Below are 23,140 nucleotides of genomic sequence, written 5' to 3'. Positions count from 1 at the left end.
ATGTAACGGTGTTTATGGCTTTTGCAGGATCAATAAAGTTCATTGTTGTGCAGTCCAAATAGCTCCCTTTGGCACAGCTTGCTTTACAGCAGCTTTGAACAACAAAACCCTTGTTGGAGGGTTCTGAGAAATGGCAATGTAGTTTCAAATATGTTCATATAATATAAATATAAATAAATATATATATATTACTACACTGAAGCATTTGATAAATAATAGAAAACCAACAGGAAATATTAAATGCAGTTTAATTTGGCTGCTGTTATAATGCAGGGTGCTCTCAAATAAATATGCACTTTTATTGCAGAAGATCAGTATTGCTTTGCTTTACTGGTAAGAAAATACGCAGTGCTGATCTGAAATGTGACTTGACACTTGAAAATACAACCTAGAACTAGCAAAAGGAGTAAAAGAAAACATGCTGGCCTGCCAGCCTGTTAGCTTGGCGCCTGACTTATAGACGCCCTACATTCAAAGCATTTTTTTTTTTAAATGCAGACTCATGGATGTATTTATTTCATTATTATCTCCATGTCTTCCTTCACATTCAGTTCCTTTTGTGAACAACTGGTTACTTTTCTTTTGCAAACTATAAACCGGCTTGAATCTTCCATAATAAGTGCTTTCAAAACCTAATTGTGTAAAGTTATCTGGGAGCACTGAAACCTTCATAGAGTCAGTGGTGTGAGTCTTCCAGGGGTAAACACTCCTCTGCTTGGTAGAGGTTCTTCGGTGCGTTGGTCGCCCTACATCCACCCCAAACCTGGAAGGCGGTGTTAGACATAGCGTGCTGTGCACAACCTGTGTAGATGGACTATATTATCCAGATTCAGTGCCCTGCTTGAATGTCCCTGAATCTTTTGGAGAGAACAGGGAGGGAGTTTCCCGAGGATGTTGTCTGGGCAAGCGTTAGTACCTTTTCTTTGGCACATCAAACACAGCGTGTGCTGGGCCACATGTGCAAAGAGGAGGTGTTACAGTCACCCTTGCCTCCAGTTCCAGATGGATGACAAATTCTCTGTGAACACTTCATGCTGTAATACTCCGTCCTGTTTCAATATGGCAAGGAGTCAGATTTGTACGTGCTTACATCTAAATACAAATGAATATAAATAATAGGTGAATATTTTCATTTGATATTTTGTTCAGTGAAAGAATCAGTCAATTGATTAACCTATTATTCAGTCCATTATTCAGGGTTGTATCACAATGGAGTCACAATTATTTAAGAAACTTTGATTAATTATAAATCTGTTCTTGGCTTTAGGCCATCAATTAAACCATATAAAACGAAGCAATTAGTCACTTTACCTTTTAAGAATTTTTTATTTAAGTTTGTACAAAGATTTATTTCTGTCTTGAAAAGACTATAGCCATATGCCGCTGTGTCTGTCTCTTAGGTCTGTTATTTCACTTACTGTTTTCATTTAATTCTAAAAAATTGCTGAAAGATGTGGGTACTCAGCACCTTCCCAAACCGGACTACTTTGGTTTCATCACCTAAGTATGCATTCAGGCATTAGCTTTATGTAGAAGTGTTTTGAAATGCTGGGTAGTGGTTTCTAGCAGGAATGTTAACCTTTACGAGCAGCACCACTGAGATTTCAGCCTTACAGGGCTACCCCTTGCGGTAATGAAAGAGCCTGTGTTTCAATGATCCTATCATCTCTGCTGGCTGGAGCTTTAAGTCCTGTTAGGGCCACTTAAGTCTCACAGGTCAAAGAGGCCAGATGAAATGAAGTTCACTGTTTTGCCAGACTGGCAAATGATTGATAGTTCTATAACTTGCAGTCATTAGCAAAATAAAGTCAAGCATCAAAAATATACTGAGGTAGTCACAGAAGCAAGGTTATGGACTCTGCAGTTTTTGAAGTGTTGATGTGAGTCATTGGTAAAGCAAGGCGTCTATGACAGTCTTTTCTGAAGTTAAGTATGTAAGTAAATTTCTAGAGCATTAGAACAATAGTTGCAATAATAAAAGTTGATAGCAGTAATGAAAGAAATGGACAAACGCAAGCCCTAAATCCTTGGAGTATGCAAACATCAGTGCTGACAAAAAGCAATTTAAAAATGAGAAAATCTGTAATATATCCAAGGATGCAAAATAGTTACTATTCAGTGAGCATAGCATTAATTCAGAAATAGCATCATCACTCATAGGCTAAGAGCCAGTTGTGACTGGGGAGTTACTCATCAGCTTGCTCCGACTGACAACATGACTGGGCTGGCATCTTTGCAGTAATGGCAGTAACAAGCGTTAAGGCAGTTAACATATACTTGGAGAAAGCAATGAACAAGCACAATCCCCGTATTCTAGATGAGCATGAAGAAAAAATGACTTTAAAAATGAAAAGTCAGAGCTCAGAGGAAGTGGAAGCCATTGTAAAATGTGGCTGTCTACAACTCATAGGAGTCATCCAAATGGAGTCACCGGGAGTTGGTTTCACTGGTTTAACTTCTTCTAAAAGGAAATTTACATCAGCTCTTGAAGACATGAGATGCTATAGATAAGCTGATATTAGAAGTTACCAGAATTTTTGTTTGATATGACTGAACAACAAATTCATTTAAAAAGTGCACCTCTTTCATGATACTGCTGCAAAATCATGAAGTTGACACTTTGGGATGCTCTAACTTTTTTGTCAGTGGCAGGAAAAGTTCTCTGCTCCTCTTGGAACTGGTGCAGCTGCAGTTGAAATGGGGTTTTGGGAGCTGGGCTTAAGAGTAGACAGACCGGATAGACCCCAGAGCAGGGTAACAGGAAGAGAATATTAGAAAACATGCTTATGGAAACAAGGTGAAGGACCTGATTTGTCTAATGTAACGAAAAGAAGCCTGAGGGGAAACTTCATCTTCCAAAACATACACAAAAGATGGGAAGGGGTAGTGAGCAATTGTTCCAACCCTGGGACGGTTGTTCAGGTCTCCTCATTAGAGCCTTTTAGAAAGTGGTTAAAGAAAACTCTGCCGGGGATAGTCTACAACTGCTTGATCCCAACTTAATGCAGAGAGTGGGGCCAAAACAGCCTTCAAATTCTTTTACAACTCTTCTTTTTCACGATCCTAACAAAGCATAGGGAAAAGGCTAATCAAGGCGCAACAAAACAAATTTCCAGTTGTACCAATGAAAGGAGTCTACATGTATCGAGGCTTGGATCCTGTACAAGTCAGCCCTGATGTGCCATTGTCTTTTTTGAATGATCATATCATAGATGCTGCAACAGCTGTTATTGATTTTCATAAAAGTGTCTCTGAAGTCTGCGTAACCAAGTGACAGAAAAGAAACGAGCCCAAAAAAGCATTAACTCCTCAGAAATACCTCTGAAAAAAAGAGGCAGCAAAAAGTTGTAAAACAAAGGACAATGCAGTACAAGGCACTGTAGAAATGAAGGGAACAACAAGGACAATTTCATAAAGAAGCTGAAACGGTTAAAGGGATTGTAGTAGAGTAGTCTACCAGCTCAACTACGTAACTTGATTAAGACTTTGATCATTCTGAAATTGCTGTTATGGCACTTGCTTTGCAGGTACAGTAGAAAGATATGATAAACATACATAAACTTGAGAAAGCTTCAGGTGAAGCTCAAACCACCAGGAAAATGCTTGTGAGAATGAGATAGCTGATAAATTACTGAACTCTTCAGCAAAGCAAGGAACTAGGAAAAATCTGCATCTGCAGCATTATAGCCAAAATACTAAAGAACAGAGATGTAAGCAGTCATGGCAGTTAGCAAACTAAAGCAACTGTGACTGTTTTATACTTCTTCCAGTGACAGGCAAACTCTTCCACATTATGACGTGAAACAAAATTAAAGAAGTGGTTGTGCTGAAGCCTGGATTTTGACCTGGAAAATTAACCTGTCAACTGATTTTTCACACGGGGGTTAATCATTCAAGAGAACATCAAACGGCTTGAAAAAACCTTCATACTTTTTCTGCAATCACATGGCAGATTTCTTTATAAATTACTCTGAAACATCTTGATGTGTCACGGTATGCCAATAAAAATAATTTTATCAAGGTGCAACGTGCATAGCTAAATCAATGTAAACTTGAGTGAATGATTTGATAACGGATAAATGTCAAGCATGGTTGTGTTATCTTACCTCTGGTATTTGACTGGCCATTATGCTGAAAAGCGTAGCACAAACACTGCATGACTCAGAAGCCGTACACAGGAATTAGTTAGATTTTGCTGGTTGTGGAAGTCTTCCAAATGGCAAAAATCCTCCCCACGTAGTTCAAGACTGTTCAGCATCGTAAACATGAGCTCGTTATCAATCAGGTATGAGTAAGCAACAGATATTGCAGCAAGAACCCCCCAGATCCCAGGTCACACATTATTTTAAGGAGGCAGAGCATGCAAGTGATAATGCACATCCTTTGCAGTAGATTATGGATCAGTACAGATGTATAAAAGGAAATGCTGTCAAAGAGCCAAAATGTGCTTCTACTTACGAGAGACTTGATTTTCAAGGGTTTACAACGGGAAGGGTAGCAGACAAATCTTCAACTCAGAAGTTACCTCTGATAGGGAATGAAAGTGCCTTAAAAAGACTAGGCATGAAGTGGAATTAATTTATAACAAATACCAGAATTCATCAGAGTTTTCAGATAATTATGCTTTATCAGTAAAGCTATTCAGAAAAGAAAATGAGAAATATTTGCTGGGAGTTGTGAATCAAGGCAGGGCATCAGCCATGACAGCTCTGCCATGGGGCAGTTGGAGGAGCCCAAGAAAAAGGCCCACGAAAAGAATGTCTCTAATTGAACTTTATGCAGTGTGGGAAATAGTGCAATATTTAACAATTCTGGGAATATGTAGAAGAAAGCTGTCCAAGTCCAAAAAAACCTGGCAAGGCCTCCTTCTGGCCTTAAGCTACTTGGATGGCAAAGGAAAGAGTCGTCCTGGAGTGTAAGGATCTCTCGCGTTTCTATAGTCCTTACAGCTATAAAGGGTTTGTGTATGGAATATAACTATTTCATCACCGAGTAATATATTACAGGGGGTAACTAGCTATTACTAGTTCGTTTAAGAAAGTACTTTCAAAAGGCACTGTGTGTCAAAATTGCAAGAGTAAATTGTATTGTAAAAAAGGCATTAATGATTGCTTCCTGGAGATAAGCATTATAGGTTTCAATTTGTAGTTACAAAGCAATGAAATTTTCAGTACACTCAGAAAATTGTACATTGTCTATTAAGTGAATTGAAGACTCTAGAAATGGATAAGGGTGTTCAATTTTTATATCCACACAACTATGGAAGCACTGGGGAAAAACACCTGCTTTGACTTGATTCCTGAAGGAAAATGCTGATACAAAATTGCTACTTAAAAGCAAAACAAAACAAAACAAAACAAACACACATACCCCCAACTTGCTCAAATGTGGTCAACACAGGCTTCGTTTAAGCTACCATAATCACTCAAGTACTTGTAAAAATGAATAGAAAACTTCACTAGCTTGAAATCAGTGCAGGCTGGGCAATCACAGGCTCTCTTATCACTTCCAAAAATGACCTGCTTAGAGTAAATTGAAGTGCTTTGATAGTTCAGATTCTGTACAATTCACATGTTCAGAGTGGTGATCACCTTCAAATTTAAGCACTTAATTTAAGAGCTTCAATAATTTCAAATTGCTATGTGCCACTGAGTGGCAGACAGACTCGAGTGCTACAGTATTTTAAGAACACTGGTGTTCTGCTTAATATTTTTATTTCGGGAACTTCTAAGAAGGTTTCTATAGTCAAGCATGGAAAATGGAATAGATTTCCAGATCGATGTAGAAAAGTAAGAAACTTTATGTTTTTTGAGAACCAGAGCAGAGGAGGTCTTCTCTGGGGAATGTGTAGTTCCTAAGCCTGAGCTTGGCCTTTCCTCTGAACCGTTTGACCAACGTCCTTGTGTTGGCTGCAGCAGAAGGTAGAGAGAGAGGTACCGGCGTCTACATGGGCACTGAAAAACTTTTCTGTCTATTCACTCTCCCAAAAGAGCCTGCCTAGGTTAGGTTTGTTTCCATGCGGCATGTCTGCTTAACACCTGCTTCTGCAGAAGCAGCTAGGAATGAAAGCTTTACTGTTATTTCAATGCTTCCCCGCTTGTAGGTTCACATTTTTTTACCTGGCTGCAGGTTTGCTCATTTGTTATTTTGGTTTTACTAAGTAAGCTTCAGTTTGATGTCAGGATAAACCCTTCCTGTGTGTTTTTAACTACCCCTTGCATTTATCGACGAAATGCTTTGCTGGAGACGCAGCTGGACTGTAAGTGCCTACTGTGGGCTTGGTCTCAGCAGGTCGGAGAGGTACAGAGCGTACCTCACGGCCCCACAACTCCGTCAGGGTCCACATTGGGGGGGCAGGATTTTTGAGCATAATGGGAAAGTCAGACTTCAGGGACAATTATTCACCCCCGCTTGAGAGGAGGCGCGAGGCTTTGGACTAGGAAGGCATCGCTTCAGCCTCCTGCAGCCTGGCTGACAACAGGTACTGCTCCTCAGGCGGTTCCTCAGGGGAACGGAGCAGGGAGCAGCAGGCTGCAGCCTCCAGAAAGCTTGCAAATGGAATGCCCAGAATTAAATCTTACCTGAGGAGCCTAGGAGTAATTCACTGGAGCTGATATCTTGTGACCTCGCATTTAGCAGTACGAGACCAAAATTAGGCTCCTGAGAGGTAAATGTGAATAGTGTCTTTCACTTCCAGAAAACTAGAATCCGGTTTACGGAGATTTTATTATTGAGGGTGCCACTTTAAATGCTAATCACTATTTGCAGGCTCATTACAGCTTCAGACTGGCCTCTTCAAAGGAATGAAGGGGTATTATGTGTTCACCTACCAGCAAAATTCAAACTCCTTTGAAAATCCCAGCTTGAAGCTACAAAGACACAGGCCAAGTGTGAGTTCAGTGATTGTTTTGCCAAGGCCTCTTTCGGTGCCTGCGTCTGTGAGTACAGTCCCAGCCTACACGATGGTTCTGTGGGGGTGTACCTAAGCTGGACCTCAGGGGCGTTGTGAAATCTGACGTCAGGCCAACATCACACAGCTAGAAGACAAGTGGCTGTTTCTCCGAGGCAGCTGCAACAAGCTGTGCGGGCCAAGCACAGAATCATTCCCCAGTACAGTGTGCTGAAATACCCACTGGTTAAAATGGGAATTTAGAAGTCCTGATGTTAAACCTGTCAATGCAGCCAGTGTATATGCATCATACTGGATACAACCTTCATGTCACAAGGAAGGCTGGCCTGCTGCAACTGCGGATTATGTTTCTGCTCGCCAAATGCCCTGACGCAGGACTTGCCTTAACACACCGCTGGTATTACACAACTGAAACTCTTCTGTACACCTGGTGAAGGACTTGTTGGGGCTCCACTGGATCTCTGCCCTTGTTTGATGATTTGTTTGGTAAAACGTAAGCAGGCTGTGTAGGTTGACTTGTGGCTTTCCTGCCTACATTCTGAACAGTCAGGTTAAATTTCAGACTAACCTCTCCCTGCCCTACTCCTGACTACTTGAATGGATTTGCACTGTGTTTAAGTACGGTAAAACTGTGTTGAGCAATTCAGTTTTTATTGAATACCAGCTCAATTTCCTAGTTTTTTTCCAAGAGCAGGCATTTTCTGTGCCACATCCCAGGAAGAACTTTTACCCTCTGTATTTCAGCTCTTACTGTGATATTCCAGAGAACGTGTAGTTTGGGTCTAGGGGTGTGAGCTTTTCCCTTCCGCATGCCTGACTTCCTGAAATCCAGTGCTAAGGCGCTTAGATCTACTTGTCTTGCTCAAGAGTTGCATCTGCTGACTGAAGCTTACATTTAGGGTTCTGAAAAGTTTCATGCTCCACCTTCCAAAGTGTTCAGGTGTTGAAAGCAGGCTGTGAATGTTCTGTGAACAGGCATGCTGATGCTTGCAGAGAAGTCGAGCAATGTGAAAGTTGACTTGGCTTTTGCATGTGGGTGAGCCTGGTGGTCAGCCTGGGTTTGTCACTTGTCTTTGACGTGACAAGATGGTGTTAGGAATCACCTAGGGCACACCTAGGGAGCTTCTGCCCAGAATACTTGCAGGGACCTGGAGATATGCTCTGAAGCATCAAGTTTCATGTATTTCTGTTTTTTTCAGGGTAAAATCTAAATTAATTCTGAACAGAGGTAATGAGGCTACATCAACATGTTGTTTGAGAGGTTTGGGTATTTAGGGAGGGTTGTTGTTCATTTCTCCTCCCATCTTCTGGTTAGAAGTGTGAAGGCGAGTATTTGAGAGGACTGTGAAGCTTGCAGATTTTGGAATGATGGTGTTGGTATGTTCTTGATGGCTTTTGCCTAGTAAGAGGAGACAGGCAAAATAAAACTATATTTCTTCAAGTGAATTTATCAGCCAGTGCTTGTGAGACAGGTAGGTTGCTTTCTTATTCTTATTTAAGGAAAAATCAGTAATCTTTGTCTGATCCCTGAATTTATGCTGGCTTCCCCTAATGTTTCAACATGAATTTGTATTTTATCCCATTACAAACTTTCGCTTCTTGTATTATTTCTCTATTAATAAATTTCCACGTGTTCATTTACCTGTTCAGATTCTTCTTACTGAAAGCTGCTGTCCATAGAAGAGTTCTTACTCCTCAAGGCAGTTACTTTATGAAGTTCTGAATGGACTCTGTAGGCTGCGATTACAAGTCATCACTGAACGAAGTAAACTGTATAAGAATATGTTACTAACTTTTATAAGTGGTATCAGACAGTTAATTTACAGTTTTTGATGCCACATCTGTAATGCTGAAGGATGGTGGACTACCTGACTCTCACCAGCCTGGGCCTGAAAGTAGTGGAAAGACTTGCATGTAATGGGAGAAAAGACCAGTATTTTTTTTCAAAAAGAGACTTATAATGTATCTCATAAACCCTATGTTTTCTATTGTTTTTTTCAACTCTGTTAGCCTTGCCTTTTACGAGAGGGATGCTGCAGCTGTCTTGTAGAGCAGCCTTTTAATTTTAGGACCCGTGTTTGAGTTTCTCAGTAACTCGCAACAGGTGCACACCTGTCAGGGCAGAATTGTACCTCTGCACCCAGGGCTCTGTCCTCCCACGGCTGGAAGAAGTACTTGAGGTTTTCCCATGGATGTGACTTTGTCATGGAAACTGCACTCCTTACCAGTAAAATTGTGAACATTTTTAATTTCCTCATGAGAAGAAGGAGAATAAAATTAATTCCAAAGCTGAAAACGTTGAATGGCATTCCCAGACTCACCAGTGGTTTATATAACAGAATCTGTCACTTCAGAAAATTCATAACCCAATCTCTCTTCATAGTACAAGCAGTCTCATAATTTAACAGTGTAAGAAAATTCAAGAATACCAATGTGGACACCCCTGTGTTTCACTGCAGGAGAGAATTACAGCATAGTTCTCAGGAATTCTATTGTGCAAGAACTAGCAATAGCATATAAAATGCTGGTATTCAGCTAATATGCCTTTCTTTTATACTATGTCTCTATTGAATGAAGGAAAAATACCCAAACAAAATGGTACTGTATTTTGATTATTACAAATTCATGGTTATGATTTCCATCGATATCATTTTAGTAAGTGTATACCACAAAATCACAGAAAATACTGCTCCTATAAATAAAGATAGCAGCATGAGAGGTGGCTGAGTTAGTGTGAAGAATAACAGGGTTTTACTGGCAAAAGGGCAATATTTTGAATGCTCATAATTTATTTACTCTATCTATCTTAAAATTTCAGCCCATCAATTATACATGAAACTGAATACCGTAGTATAGGAGGGGACTAAAAGGCAAGTATTCATTTCCAGCTCTAACATCTCAGCCTTTAAACAAGACCTGCTGCTTAGCACACTGTTAAGACAGATGGATAAGTGTTGGTAGATATGAGATTTATAGTTTGGCATTATTTAACTTCTCCATAATTTGCTTGTACTAGTGCCCTTGAGACACATTTTTTCAGAAAGTCTTGATTTTTCTACATTTATTCTGGTAATGGTGTATTGAGAGTTGTTAAGGAAATTAAAGTCCCATTTCAGGCCCCAGTTCAACAAAGCATTTAAGTAATGCTTAACTTAAAGTACATCTTAAACCGAATCCTATTTAAGAAAAGTGAAAAAAAAAGAGAAGCCTTCAGAGGGACTTCCCACATGGTTAAAGTTAAGAGTGGGGGGGCTTTTGTTACAGTGAACTTAGAAACGCTGCCTGTATCACATGAGGCTCAAGAGACTTTCTGTGGAAAGGGACATTTAAAGAAGATATTACCTGTTGTCCAGAAAGCCTGTGTGATGTGGTGAAGGAAGCTGGGAACTTGGCTGAAATTTTGGAGCAGAATATAGAATGAACTGGATTTATCATGCTCAGAGGAAGTACTTTGAGACCAAAAAAGGTGTTTTGCAGTGAAAAAGAACCATTATCTCAGGTCACAAACTTATTGGGCAGTTAGGTGTTGCCCTGAGACATCATGACATTGGAGGCTTTTCTGAAAAGCTGGAAAAAAGACCTTGTCTATGGATCAATGGGGAAACTTCCATCAAACTGGCAGTTAAATCCCTGGTACCTTTCTGTCACAGTTAATACTTCCTCTTTTGGTAGCTCCCTGTTCTGGAGCAACCCTAGGGGACTATATTGACAATTAATGACCGTTACAAAAAGTTTGCCTACTACAGTCCCAGGTCCTGTTAAAAGGACTTGAAAACATTTGATAGTTTTTAAGTAGGTTTGGTATTACTGAGCATAATCTGTATTTCTGGTTCTCCTCGGCAGATTCCATGATACACCTTTCAGTTTTCAAACACAACTAAAAACATTTATATCCACCTCACCTTCCCCAATAAATTGGAAGCTTTTATTTACAGCAGTAAACCCAGATACAGTTATTTTCTTCATACAGGTCGTTTTCCTTATGAAAATTCATTTCATATTCACCAAGAAAGTAGCCGGTGTCCTTGTGTTTTGCCACCTAGTGTGATGCAACATAAAAATCCATAATTTCACTTGTGAAAAACACTCAGATGACCGATAGTGAAGAAAAGAAAAGAAACTTTCTGGCTAAATAAGCTCAGTTTCCTACTGTTCATGAGAAATTTAAGGCAAAGAAATTAAAAATAGCCTTCAATATAAAACACCAGTCACAATGATGGAAACATTTTTCCACCTACTATTCTGAAGTGTTAGGGAGATCAAAACATATGTAAACCCAAATTTTGTTAAAGAAAAGAAGCAAGTTTATAATGTTTAATGAAAATTCCCATGTGATAGAAATTCAGCACTGCAAAATGGGTTATTTTTCTATATGACAGTATAGGGATAGCTCAGACTCAATAGCTTTCTTAACTAGTTATGTCTCTGTATTTCAGCATATGAATGGAAGTTTTTACAGCATTATAAAAATACATAAATGGATCTGTAGTGAGTCTAAACAAACAAACATTAATATGCAGCTAATGACAAGAAGCACTTCTCTTTATGTAGTAGCAAATTGTGATTAAGCAGAAGAAAGTTGGTATTATGTTGATATTACACTCCACAGTTCATTTCACTACATTTTTATTTTAACTTCAAGACGCTTAGAACTTCTTCTGGATACCTTTTATTAAGTTTGTCTGAAGAGGGCAGCCTTTCCTAATGCACTTGGAGTTTTCTTAATTTGGCAAGGTTACTGTACGCTGAACAAATTGACAAAGGACATGCTCACAATCCCAAGTTTGCCTCTCATTATTGCCTGTGTTTTCCTTGAAGTCTCTTTCCATGTATATTTATCAACCAACTCCAAAGTATATTATTATTTTAAATATTTGACCTCTGCTAAAATGCAGTCCAATTTCACAGGCTCTCTATGCTAAAATAATGGAGACTTACTGTGAGGTTTCTAGAAAGAAATTTAAAGAGAAGGTTGTTAGGAAATTTCTGAAAATATGAGTGTTGTTTATTCATTCTACAGTCTAGAAATAAGTGCCTTAAGTGCTAAGAATGCATGTGAATACAGTAGGGAAATATCTGTCCCTTTCTGTTGTCGGTTCTCCTTATCTTTCATGTTTTCCATCCTGAACTCTTCTCCAGGCTTCAAAAAGAAGCATTAGCCTGAAAGCAGATGGAGTGGTGTTACTTTTTCTCTTATTTTATGCTTTAATCATAAGGAAACATTAAAAAAAATAATCTTACAGCAAATTTATGCATTGCAATGTTACCAGGAAAGATGAATGGCTACTCCACATTTAGCAATTAGTGTGATAGATTTAAGGGCTCTTAGAAGAATTTATTGCTGTGGTGTGACTTGATCGCGGTGCAGGGAGGGGCATTTGAAGAAGCTGGAATGATATATTTTCGCAGTTACTGCTGCTCTAGCCACTGTGTCGCATCTCTCCTCTTGCGATGACAGCTGAATTTGAATGCCTGTCTCACCTTCTGTGGTGTCGGGATTTAGATTGCGTGATAGGCCTGGGGGAGAAGGAGCATAAGCCGAAGTCAGGGAGCAAGCACAGGGGTTTTGAACAAGGAGAACGTAAAGGCTGGTACTGGTGGAAGAGGAAGGTAGGTGAAGGCAATAGGTGTAGGATTTCACAGCCTTTAGACAAATGAGCACAGTGTTTGCGAAAGCTTATTATCAGAATTACTAGAATCTCTCTATAAAAATCACATCCAACACGTTGCTTGGGCAGTAAGAGTAATGTTCTGGATCCTGGGCAAAACAGTCAGTTAACCGTATTTTCAGTAATTCTCTTTATAAATGTCTGCCACCAAGTGAGAGTACTGTGTGTACCCAGGAGCCCAGCAAGTTTGCTGTGGTCGTTGACGAGTAACAAACCTTGTACTGCTTCACAGTCGCAGCGGCTGTCACCCGTGCCAGTTGTATTACGCTAGCACTGACTGCAGTCAAACTGCAATACGATGTCACCCCTTCAGTTTGTCAGCTCCGTGTCTCAGTTCATGATTAGGCAGTATCAGTGCTAATCTAGTCAAATGCTCCCTTTTTTTACTTTGTTGACTTTTTAGGAAAATAAGAGTATAAAGACAAATTTCCTCATTGTCACTAGAGCTAAAGTACCAAATAATTGAGTTTATTCCTCCCACAAACTAAGACTATTATTGAAAGCTGCCAGGTGTCTCTGCTACCAAACTCACTGAAACCTCATGTCAAGCATGACAGAAGGCTTGCTCAAAATCTTACCATGACACACCTATTTACCTGATTTTATATTCCTTGAATTTTCCTTGCTGTTTTCATTGATCTGAAAAAACACCCCTTTCTTCCTACCTCGTCTTTCCTGCAGCAGCCACTTGCTCAGAAATGGAGGCAGATCGCTTCAGTTCCTTCCAAGCCCAGACTCCCAGTGACAGGACCGCTCTGGAAAGTATGGGGCTTCTTCCTGTTCCCGCCAGAGCAGAAATCTCATTGTGTCCCTGCGTACAAAGCACTCAACTTCCTACACGTTGGATAAACGATTGCGTGCTTGTGCTATGGTCTTCTAAGATGTCAGATCTTCTCCTTGCAGGCCAAAGATCCACTAGTGTGTTCTTCCTAAATCCTCTAAGCAGTTACACCTTAATTGTGTTTATATCAGCATTTTCTTTTGAGACAACACCTAACTGACATTGATTGCTTGTTTTCATTTTTTTTTTACTAATCTTGGGAGGGAACATCATGCTTTTTGCCAGACACCAATACTTGCTGTCTCTCACTGTTTCCTTTGTTTAATGAGTATGCAAAAGATATGGAGGGTGGATTTCTGAGGTTGTAATGAGAAGAAATGTACAAATAATTCTTACATTTCCAATACATCACTATTTTGAAGTGGGAAATGTGACTTTCTCTTTTGACTGCTTGGGAATATTTTCAAAATTAGGTTGTCAAAAATTTGGCTGCTTTTATTGTGTCCTGGTCTTAATTTAGTGGGACTTGCCAGCATTTTTCCTGAATGTTTGAATACTTTAAAATTTTGATTATTCTGAGAATGACTCATTTATCTAGAAAATAGCCTTTTGTTGTTCTCCCTTTTATTTGTCTCGCCATTAAAGAGATCATTAGAGTACCTCCTCCACCTTTCTGTGATTGCATTGTTTGCAAATAAATATTTTTATTTTTGTACTTTCCTGAACCCTCATGATTCATGTCTTTACCTCCCAGTACTGAAATACATGTAAAATATTCTGATTAGTATATCTACTCTATACCATCTTTTACTTCAAATTCTGCATGATTGTCTTTTTCATTCTCTTACCAAGACTCTTCTCTGTTCTGGCTTTATTATAATCTTCAATGTAATCATAATCCTGAATTCTTATGATCTTTACTGAACATTAATAAAAGAAGGAAAGATCCACCCCCCCACGCCCCCCCCCCCCCCCCCCCCCCCCCCCCCCCTTATGAAAGCATCCATTGTTTTTGTATTTGCATTTGTTCCTCTAATGATTTTTGGCACTCTGCATAGTGTATCATTGAAGGTCTCCCACTGACTGTCAGTCTTCTGTGTGGACACTTCATTATCTTTTAGCAGCTCAGACCTGATATTGCTCAAAGATTCTGGGTCACTTTTCATATTTCTTGTCTGCTTTTTTAACGGGGTGGATGTCTTCCTCAGAATAGTTACTGGAAAAGAACGGTTCTCACTACAGTGAAATTCTTTTACCTTCCTGATGTTATTCCTTTGTCTCAAATCAACATATGTCTGTTAATTCCATTTTTGCAGACCTATGCAAACTTCTGAAAAAAGCCACATCTTTCAGTCCCACAAATCTAATCCCATTCCACTGTCTTCCATAATCAAGACTATCTTTTTTTTTAAAGTTAGTTCCCTATACCTCCTTGTGCCCCAGTGTTTCACTTAGGAAAATGGTGAGAGTTCAAAGGACATAAAAGATGTGGTATGTTCCAAGTTCTTCCAATAATGCATCTTATATTGCATTGTGCATTCTTCCAGTAGGAGTACATGTCCTAGTAAGATCAGTACTGTTGCGTTCCCTGACTGTTTGAAGTTACTGAATGCTGATAATATAACAACTTAACATGATATAATACTTACTTCCTACCTTGCAGTCTTTTTTCCACAGAAGCAGCTGCTAACTTCTAAAAATCCACTTTCAAACTATATTATCTTTCGTACGGCTGTGTTGTGCTCCCCTACCTTATCTCTAGTGCCTGTGAGAGTTCTTGACCTCAAAGCATGAAATGTTTCTATATTCTCATTTTCCTTTTTTTGACTCAAGCTGATGTGATTTTTCCTCCTTATCTTATTGCATGTTTCCAAGCCTTGTGACTTTCTTACAATTTCTTAATTGTACATTTTATGGGATAAAGATGCCAACTTTATGTCAACTCCATCTGGAAGACTTGAAGGTTGTTCCTCGATCTCTTTGCAGCTTATCTTCAAATTTTCTGGCTTTGGGAGAAAGTACTGACTGCACAGCAAGTCAGGGTGTATGTGGCATCTCCACAGAGATGAGTTCTTTCACCATATTAAAATTCCTAAGAAAGAAGTTGTTGCTTGTCACCAACCATAACAGTTGTTCAGCTTGTTTGTGATTCAAATATTCGGTGCTTGTGTTGGTCAATACAGCTGGGAATGGAGAAGGAATTAATGGCTACAGTATTGCTGGTTCAAGCTTGACCAGCCAGTTTTGCTAAGGCAGATGTCATTTGAGGTGGGTAATGCGATCTCTAATATCAGTTCATATTCAGTTTGTGAGATATAAAAGGCTTGTGGACTTCATCACCATTTAAAGATATACTTTGAAATTTCAAATACATTTATTATTAGTTTTAACAATCAAGTAGAATGTGGGAGGTCATGAAGTGATTTTTTTTTTTTTAAAACAAAACTCCTGGTTGGTAAGTATAATGAGAGTTTCTGAAGAGAGGATATTTTTAACCCTGGCTTTGTCCAGAATTTTTTTTCCTTCCAGGGTGCTACAGTATCTATGTTAAATTGGTGAGCAGGAGTGGACAAAGAGGGAAAAAGGGGGGAATCACAGTATCATGACAAGCCCTACACTATGGTTCAGAGCCCATGTCAAATTACTAAGCTGTCAGGAGTCCACGGTTGGAGTGAGTAATAGATGAATTATATGACTTTTGGCAATTTCACCTCAAAAATTTTGAGTCACTATGTTGATGAGCAGGAGTAGATAGTGGATATAAAATGCAAGTGAGTACTTTGAGTTAGTGCCTGAGTTCCTATAAAAATGTCTACTGAATGCATTTGCTTCATCAAAGCCCAAACCCACAGGTTCAGAGAGATGCACTCCTATGGTTGACAGCTCAGTCAATATCTCTCCTGCTCTGTCTCTCCCTGTCATAACATTGATTTCTGTAAGCTAGGAGAAATAATCCCTGATGACATTGTGCAACAATCTTTAGGAAAGTTTGTTTTCCCACTGTGTACTTTTTCATACACACCTTACAAATGTATTTCATTACTTATAAACTTTACCTCTCATAATTCTGTTATATTTTGCATCTGTTCCATCTGGACCAGTCCAGATCAGCTGCTTTTTTAATGCTTTCTTCTTGATTTTATACTTTTATGGGACAACATACTTGATGATTCTCCCACATCATCTCATCACCGCAAAACATTGATGTCGCTTTGACATATGCTATCCACTCAGCTGCCAAGCTAGCTGAAGGCATCATGCACCTTTTGCATGGGAGAAGACCATACTGTCATGCCACATACTGTCGTTGCACTGCTGTCAACACCACTATGATGTTCCTGTTATTAATCGAATTATCAACCTTTATCTTCATTTTTCTGACAAAAAAAAATATATCCATCTCTGGAATTTCATAGTGCTAGTCTCACTAGAAAGCAGGTAGTTTTCCAGGCAGTAATGGAGGATTTTTAACTGTGAGGAGCCTGAAAATTAATTTTAGTTGGACAGGATGGAAGAAACCGTAGATCTTTAAAGTATTTGCAATTTGTTTTTTCTTATGCCCAGAGAGGCACTAGCTATGAATTTCCAGCATAGTATTGGTATTGTTGAAAAATGGGTCGAGGTTTCAAAGAGAGCAAGGAATTGTATGTATTTGTGGCACAGGAGTGAAAAAGGCTTCATAGGTGAGCATCACATCTATAATGAACCGGCCTCAGTGGGTTTTGTCTCCCCACGGAGCCAGGTGTGATAGCAGATTGGAAGCAGAGGAAACTCTTTCCACTGAGCTGACTCCTCTGATCCGTTGAGATGATGTTTGTGAGGAGGAGGCTGTGAAGGATTTAGTATTATTAAGTGTGCGAGGTCTTACCCCCCACAGAATCAACAAGGCTTAAGGGTGCCTGGAGCCAGACCAGAGGCAGGGATGGATTGATACGTAGGCATGAAGTCTCTGTTGTTTCAAGAGATATTACTGGTTCAAATTTCAGACTCTCTAGTTCCTCTAAGCGCTATTTTTGATCAGACAGAATCAGATAAGTTGTCACCTTTTCTATTTAACTTGTATATAGGCATTAATAACTTGTCATTTTCTATACTGCATTCTTGTGGAGTAAACTCAATAAGTAAAAAGAAATAAAACTCGGTACTCTAAAAAACACCTCTCCCTCTTTCTGCTACAGTTAATGTCAAAAGGACTTCACCCACTGTTTGTTTCTGAAGAGTCATAAAGGACATTATAGCCCTTGATAGTATGAGGTTAAAACTTTTTAATTTGTGTTTCTCCTCATAAACTCCTGCTGTGAAAAAAAATAAAATAAGCAAGTGAACCTCAAAGCCTGTATTTAATAAGAAGCCATTGAATATTGTTCCTTTTAAACATAACATTACTGGTTCCTCTTTGCAAAAGTCACAGATATACAGAACTCAATGAAAAAAAAGAAAGCAAACTTCAAAGGAAGAACTTCAGTGCCTTAACATCTCACAATGTTATCAGACGTCACTATTACTTTGTCCAGCAAATGAATTTTTGTATTTAAGGAAAAATCAGGGAAATTCCATACCAAATAATAGGGAAAAAAGTAACCGAGATACTGGACAGTGCAAATATATTCTGAATTCGATGTCAGCCTTTGCATAAACAGCTGGACATTGCACTCTTTGAACAAGCAACCTCTCCAGTAAAACTGATGAGCAAGATACCTGCTAAATGCCAGCAGGATTTGAGGCCAGGAAATCGAAGAGCCCAGGAATTGGTAGCGTGTCATGTATATTACGTAACTATAACTGCATTCTCAAAGAACTACAGCAATAAGTCTAAGTAGTTTTTTTCCCTTAACCCCCACCCACCCCCACCCCCCAGTTTTGATATGATTAAATGCTTAGTATTTTCTTTGGGTTACTTTCGTATTTTTATATTTTCTCTATTCATATTGTTTTCTCTATTTATAAGTAAAAATCTCTTCTCCCTTTCTTGCCCAGCCAAAATATTCCAAGTTCTGAAAGTCAAGACAGTACTTTACAGTTTTACCAGCGAGCTGCCTTTGAAGGATTAATACAGTTCATAGGAGTTCACAAGGCTGTTCAGAAATACCCCTATTACATACCAAATTTGTGACCAGAAAACCCCTTTAAACCTTAGAAGAGGACAAATTGCCTAGGTCCCTTGGTAAAATCGAAAACAGGGAGTGTGGGTAGATTTAATTTCACCTAACATCAGCCATCCAAAGTTAGATATCTCAATTAAACTGGCTGCTTAGCTTCTCTCCCCATTGAGTGGATGGAAAGAGACAGGTACTTCCAGACAGTAATTCAGCCCCTCTTAAGATACTTTTCCAAGCTAATGAGATGAATTGCCATACCCATCAGAAGGCTTTATAAGTTTATTTGGCTGTAGAACAAGTTATAAGCTTTGGCTTTGTTATCGGGATATATACTCTTTGCTTTTAGAAATATTGCCAGAGTAACGACACTTGTAACTCTTTCTCTGTGCTCTGCTTTTTGTTCCTAATTTTTAAGGGTTGCCTTACATCAAAGCTCTCTTGACGGAACGTGTAATTATTTATGGACTGTATGTGATCTATGCTTGTGTTGTATACAGTCACTAATAGCCTTAGCCCAAGAATGAAATAGTAACATATATTTACATGAGCTCTCCTGCTCATGAAAATGCTCAGATTTCCATGTATTCTCCTGAAAGTATTTTCTGGCCTCTTGCTACGTTATCTACTGTGTTCGGTAGTAGGAAACTTCTGAGAAAACAGTTTTCCTGTGAACTGCATATAAAACAGTGGTTTTGCACATACGCTGCATCATTTGCTCTTCTTTTATCTGTGCCGCTTTATTGCTATGAAAAGTACTATTTTCCTGCTCTCATGGGGATTTGGAAGCAGTCTGATGTTTCATCAGCATTCTTCACACTCAGGCCTGGATCTGGTTGTGCGCTTGAAGCACATGTTGTATCTGAACCTAGATCAGATTTTCTCCTCTCATACCAAGTGTTGTCTGGGCAGCAGCGTGCAGGCCACCAGCTTTCATCTCTCTTCTTTTTTTTTTTTTTTTTTTTTTCTCCATAACTTCCACCTCAGATACTTAAACTCACATATCCACTTAGCATTTTTATTACCTTCAGAGGTACAGCCATCTGTGAAAGTTGTTACACCTTTCTAAAGTTTTCAGCAGAAGTTCATTGGTCTTTTGAAGCGACTGGTGGTCACCTGCAGCTGTGTGGGTTTAACCTCTCTTCACAGGTGGGGGAATGAGGAGTGGCAAGGACATAAGGAACAGCTTGGACAAGCAGATGATTAGAATAGTCAGTCCTAATTAGTTTTTAATAGGTGGGTGGTGGTGATGGTGGTGGCGTTGTACCTGCATATGGCTGAGAGACAGCTCGCAGGGAGCAGAAATGAGCTGGGAAGGTAGAAGGGTTGGATGTAAAATTAGCGAAGTGCAGGGGCTTGCTAGGGGCCTTGGGGGAGCTGAGAGTTGCTTGGTTTAGATGTTTCAAATGATGCTGTCAGGGAGCTCGACAAGACCAGCGAGGGAGATTCTGTCTAGGGCTTGTGCTAAAGTGCTAGTTGTGCCAGAGGGAGAGTGCTTAGATGTCCCGTGTGCGTGCTCCCCCTTTCTCAAAGCGAAGAGTGATGAGGAAGGTGATTGTATCTGAAGGAAGGGATGTGGCTTAAGGGGCTACATGCAGCCTGTGTTTTCCCTGGTAAGATACTTTGTGAAAATTCAACACCTCGAGGTCTCCTTTGTGGTGCAAGCTGCATGCAAAGGCTATTCGTCCATCAGTGTGACCTTGGCTGCTATGTGTGAAGGGTCATACTCCTAGGGGTAGTTAGGGCATTGTCCAATTTCTACCAATTGCAGTGAGATAGGAGTGAGAGTGTGCGTATATGTCTGTGTCTTTGGACTTTGATCATGTGTGTTTTTTTAAAGTTACCTGCCTCAAATATTTTAACCACTGAGACAAGTGGGGGATGTGGTCTAGCCTTCAGCTTTTTTTTTCCGTGTTGCCCCTTAGAACTTGGAAAGAAGCTCTGATGGAAGTATTTTCGAGATCTTTCAGAATCTATCCCAAATGACCTGATGTAGAAGCTCCTGTGTGTGAGCAGTGTAAGCCTTTGCCCTATAACTTAATATTTTGATTGCCTTGGAACGTGCAACTGATCCTGCTCATTGATCTATGAATGTAAAGGGGGGGAAAAAAAAAAAGCCTGGGAGGATTGGGGAAATAAACGCTGATCTTAGAACTTTTATGCTACTGTTTTTACACTTTTTTTTTTTTTAAGTGAGTACCTTTTAAACAAATTGGGAAATGAAGTCAGCTTCTAAATACTTCTGAAGCCCTGGTCTTTTCTTGTTTGTAAAGTTAGACAAAAAATTACCTTCTGCCTCTGTCTTTGGAGGAATTTGTCTACTGGCTGCCTAGCCTGGAAAGGTTCTCTTGTTTCTCTGTAATAATGCAGTACTGTTTCTCTGAAGGATATCTTTCTTTGGGATGTCCTTGAAACAGAGGTGGGAGAGTTCAAAAGCGATTGCTGTAGAGGAAATGTACCTACTAGAGATAACAGGTGTTGGGGTAAGTAATGAAACCAAAGGCTGCTATTTATGTGTTTAAGCAGGAGGAATATGGAGGTTTTTATTGGACAATAGTAAAGGCATACATTATGTATATTAATTTTGAAATTAAAAAAGGTGTGTAGTGCTTGTGGAAAGGCATCTTTCTGGAAAACAGCTCCCAGAAAAACTCCAGCTATCTCATTATTCAACTGGTTGTTCATAGATTGACTAGGCTTTCTTCTGAAGTAGGTAGAGATAGTTTTTGTAAGTTTTTATAGACCTGAAATCAGCATTGTGTGCAGTTTGTCTTTTCCAAAGTTTCTGTCAAAAGAAACCGTTATTCTGTTGCATGGTGTATTTGTTTATTAAAAAATGACTATTCTAAGGGTGTCTAGTAGAAGCTAAATACACTAAACAGTAATGCTAATAATTAAATTTGTAAAATAACTGCTTTTTGATAGACTAACACAAAAGCACAATTACAGCAGTAGCTGTTTCTCATTAGTGGGAATGACACGCCAGCTTTTTTTATGTAATGATGTGTAAGCCCTAGTGGTTATAGTTGGCATAGAAATGTACTATACACTTGGGTGTTAAAAACCGTAGGCTATTTATTTTCATACTTACAAAGATTATACTACATTGTGGTATATAAATCTCACTTGGATTGTCTTACTTGTATTTTTTAGTATAATTTATGTCCATATGGTTGAAATTTGAATCTGTCCCCCTATTAGTATCCTCCTGGTGACATATTGTACTGATAGATTAGTATCTCATGTCTGGAAAGCCTGTTTCAATTAAGATCTCTTGAGTAGGTAACTCAAATCTACCTGATCTTTCTGATACAGATAGCTTTGTTGTCACAACGTTTTTGTAATACCTGAGCTTACACAGTATAGTAATGATATGCTTGCAAGATATTTGGCTACTGACTGTGGCTTGTGGTGTTTTGTGGTTTTTTAGAGTCAACAAATTCATGTAAGCGAGGGGTGGATTTGGAGGAGCTTTGTGTTATGCTAGGCCCTAGCCTAAACTAGGAGTAAGTGGCGTAGAAGTTCGCGGTATAAAGTTACTTTGAAACTGGGGATAATACATATTTTAATAATTGGTGGTGTTCTCGTGGATACCATATTGCATTGATTCTTCTGCAATATCAAAGGCAGTTTGATTATAAGGTCTGTTATGTGATACATGATAGGGATATGAAAGTCCGTGTTACGGCCTTCTTTCTTAGTGCTTCAGAAATCAAATACAGAGAATCAGGTGAAAGAAGTGTAGGGATAAATCATAAAAGTCTGTGGTTCTTTTCTTCAAAAAGAAGTTGATAAACAGCTAATTTCATTTATTACCTATTCCAAAAATATGTAAGCTTCATTTTTGAGTGAAGTGATTCTGAAAGAACAATTTTGCTTTATTTTCTACAAGTTAAGAAAAGCCTCTATAAAACTACTATGAAGTAGGGAATGAAACGTCACTATGACTTAGGGAAAAATACAGATATAACTTCTCAGAACAGGGAGACAAACGTCCTAAATGGTGTCCTTAAAATCATAGAATGGTTTGTGTTGGAAGGGACCTTAAAGATTGACTAGTTCCCTCCTGCCCCCGCCATGGGCAGGGACACCTTCCACTAGATCAGGTTGCTCAAAGCCCCATCCCACCTGGTCTTGAACACTTCTAGAGATGGGACATCCACAACTTCTCTGGGCAATCAGTTCCAATGTCTCACTAGCCTCATGGTGAAGAATTTCTTCCTAATATCTAATCTGAAGTCTACCCTCTTTCAGTTTAAAGCCATTTCCCCTTGTCCTATCACTACGTGCCCTTGTAAAAAGCCCCTCTGCAGCTTTCTTGTAGGCCCCCTTTCAGTATTGGAAGGCTGCTATGAGGTCTCCCCAGGTTGAACAATTCGAACTTCTTCAGCCTGTCCTTACAGGAGAGGTGCTTCAGCCCTCTGATCATCTTTGTGGCCCTCCTCTGAACTTGCTCCAACAGGTCCAGGTCCTTCTTATGTTGGGAGCCCCGGAGCTGAACGCAGTTCTCAAGGTGGGGTCTCATGCATGGAGTAGAGGGCAAGAATCCCCTCCCTCGACCTGCCGGTTACGCTTCGTTTAATGCAGCCCAGGATATGGTTGGCTGCAAGTGCACATTGCTGTGTCATATTGAGCTTTTCATCCATCAATACCCACAAGCCTGTCTCCTCAGGGCTGCTCTCAA

The 23,140-nt window shown here is 39.5% G+C and overlaps 1 protein-coding gene across 7 annotated transcripts in view; it reads left to right on the top strand.

The window, feature by feature from the left end:
* RBMS3 (RNA binding motif single stranded interacting protein 3) overlaps positions 1–23,140 on the top strand; it is a 719,039-nt gene that overhangs the window by 83,831 nt on the left and 612,068 nt on the right. The window contains exon 1 of one of the 7 annotated variants that reach the window (XM_040589733.1): positions 20,346–20,473. The exons of 5 other annotated variants lie outside the window; for them this stretch is intronic. Coding sequence is in view for 1 of the 2 variants with exons in the window: in XM_040589731.1 (XP_040445665.1) it covers positions 20,910–20,939 (30 nt within the window). In the remaining variant the exon portion in view is untranslated. Of the gene's footprint in view, positions 1–20,345; positions 20,474–20,865; positions 20,940–23,140 lie in introns of those variants that run through there. One more of the 7 variants, XM_040589731.1, reaches the window with a different exon arrangement.

Source organism: Falco naumanni, chromosome 4 (genome assembly GCF_017639655.2).
Source record: "Falco naumanni isolate bFalNau1 chromosome 4, bFalNau1.pat, whole genome shotgun sequence".
Taxonomy (NCBI): domain Eukaryota; kingdom Metazoa; phylum Chordata; class Aves; order Falconiformes; family Falconidae; genus Falco; species Falco naumanni.
Note: the sequence above shows the minus strand (reverse complement) of the source record. Positions and strands in the feature narration are given on the sequence as shown.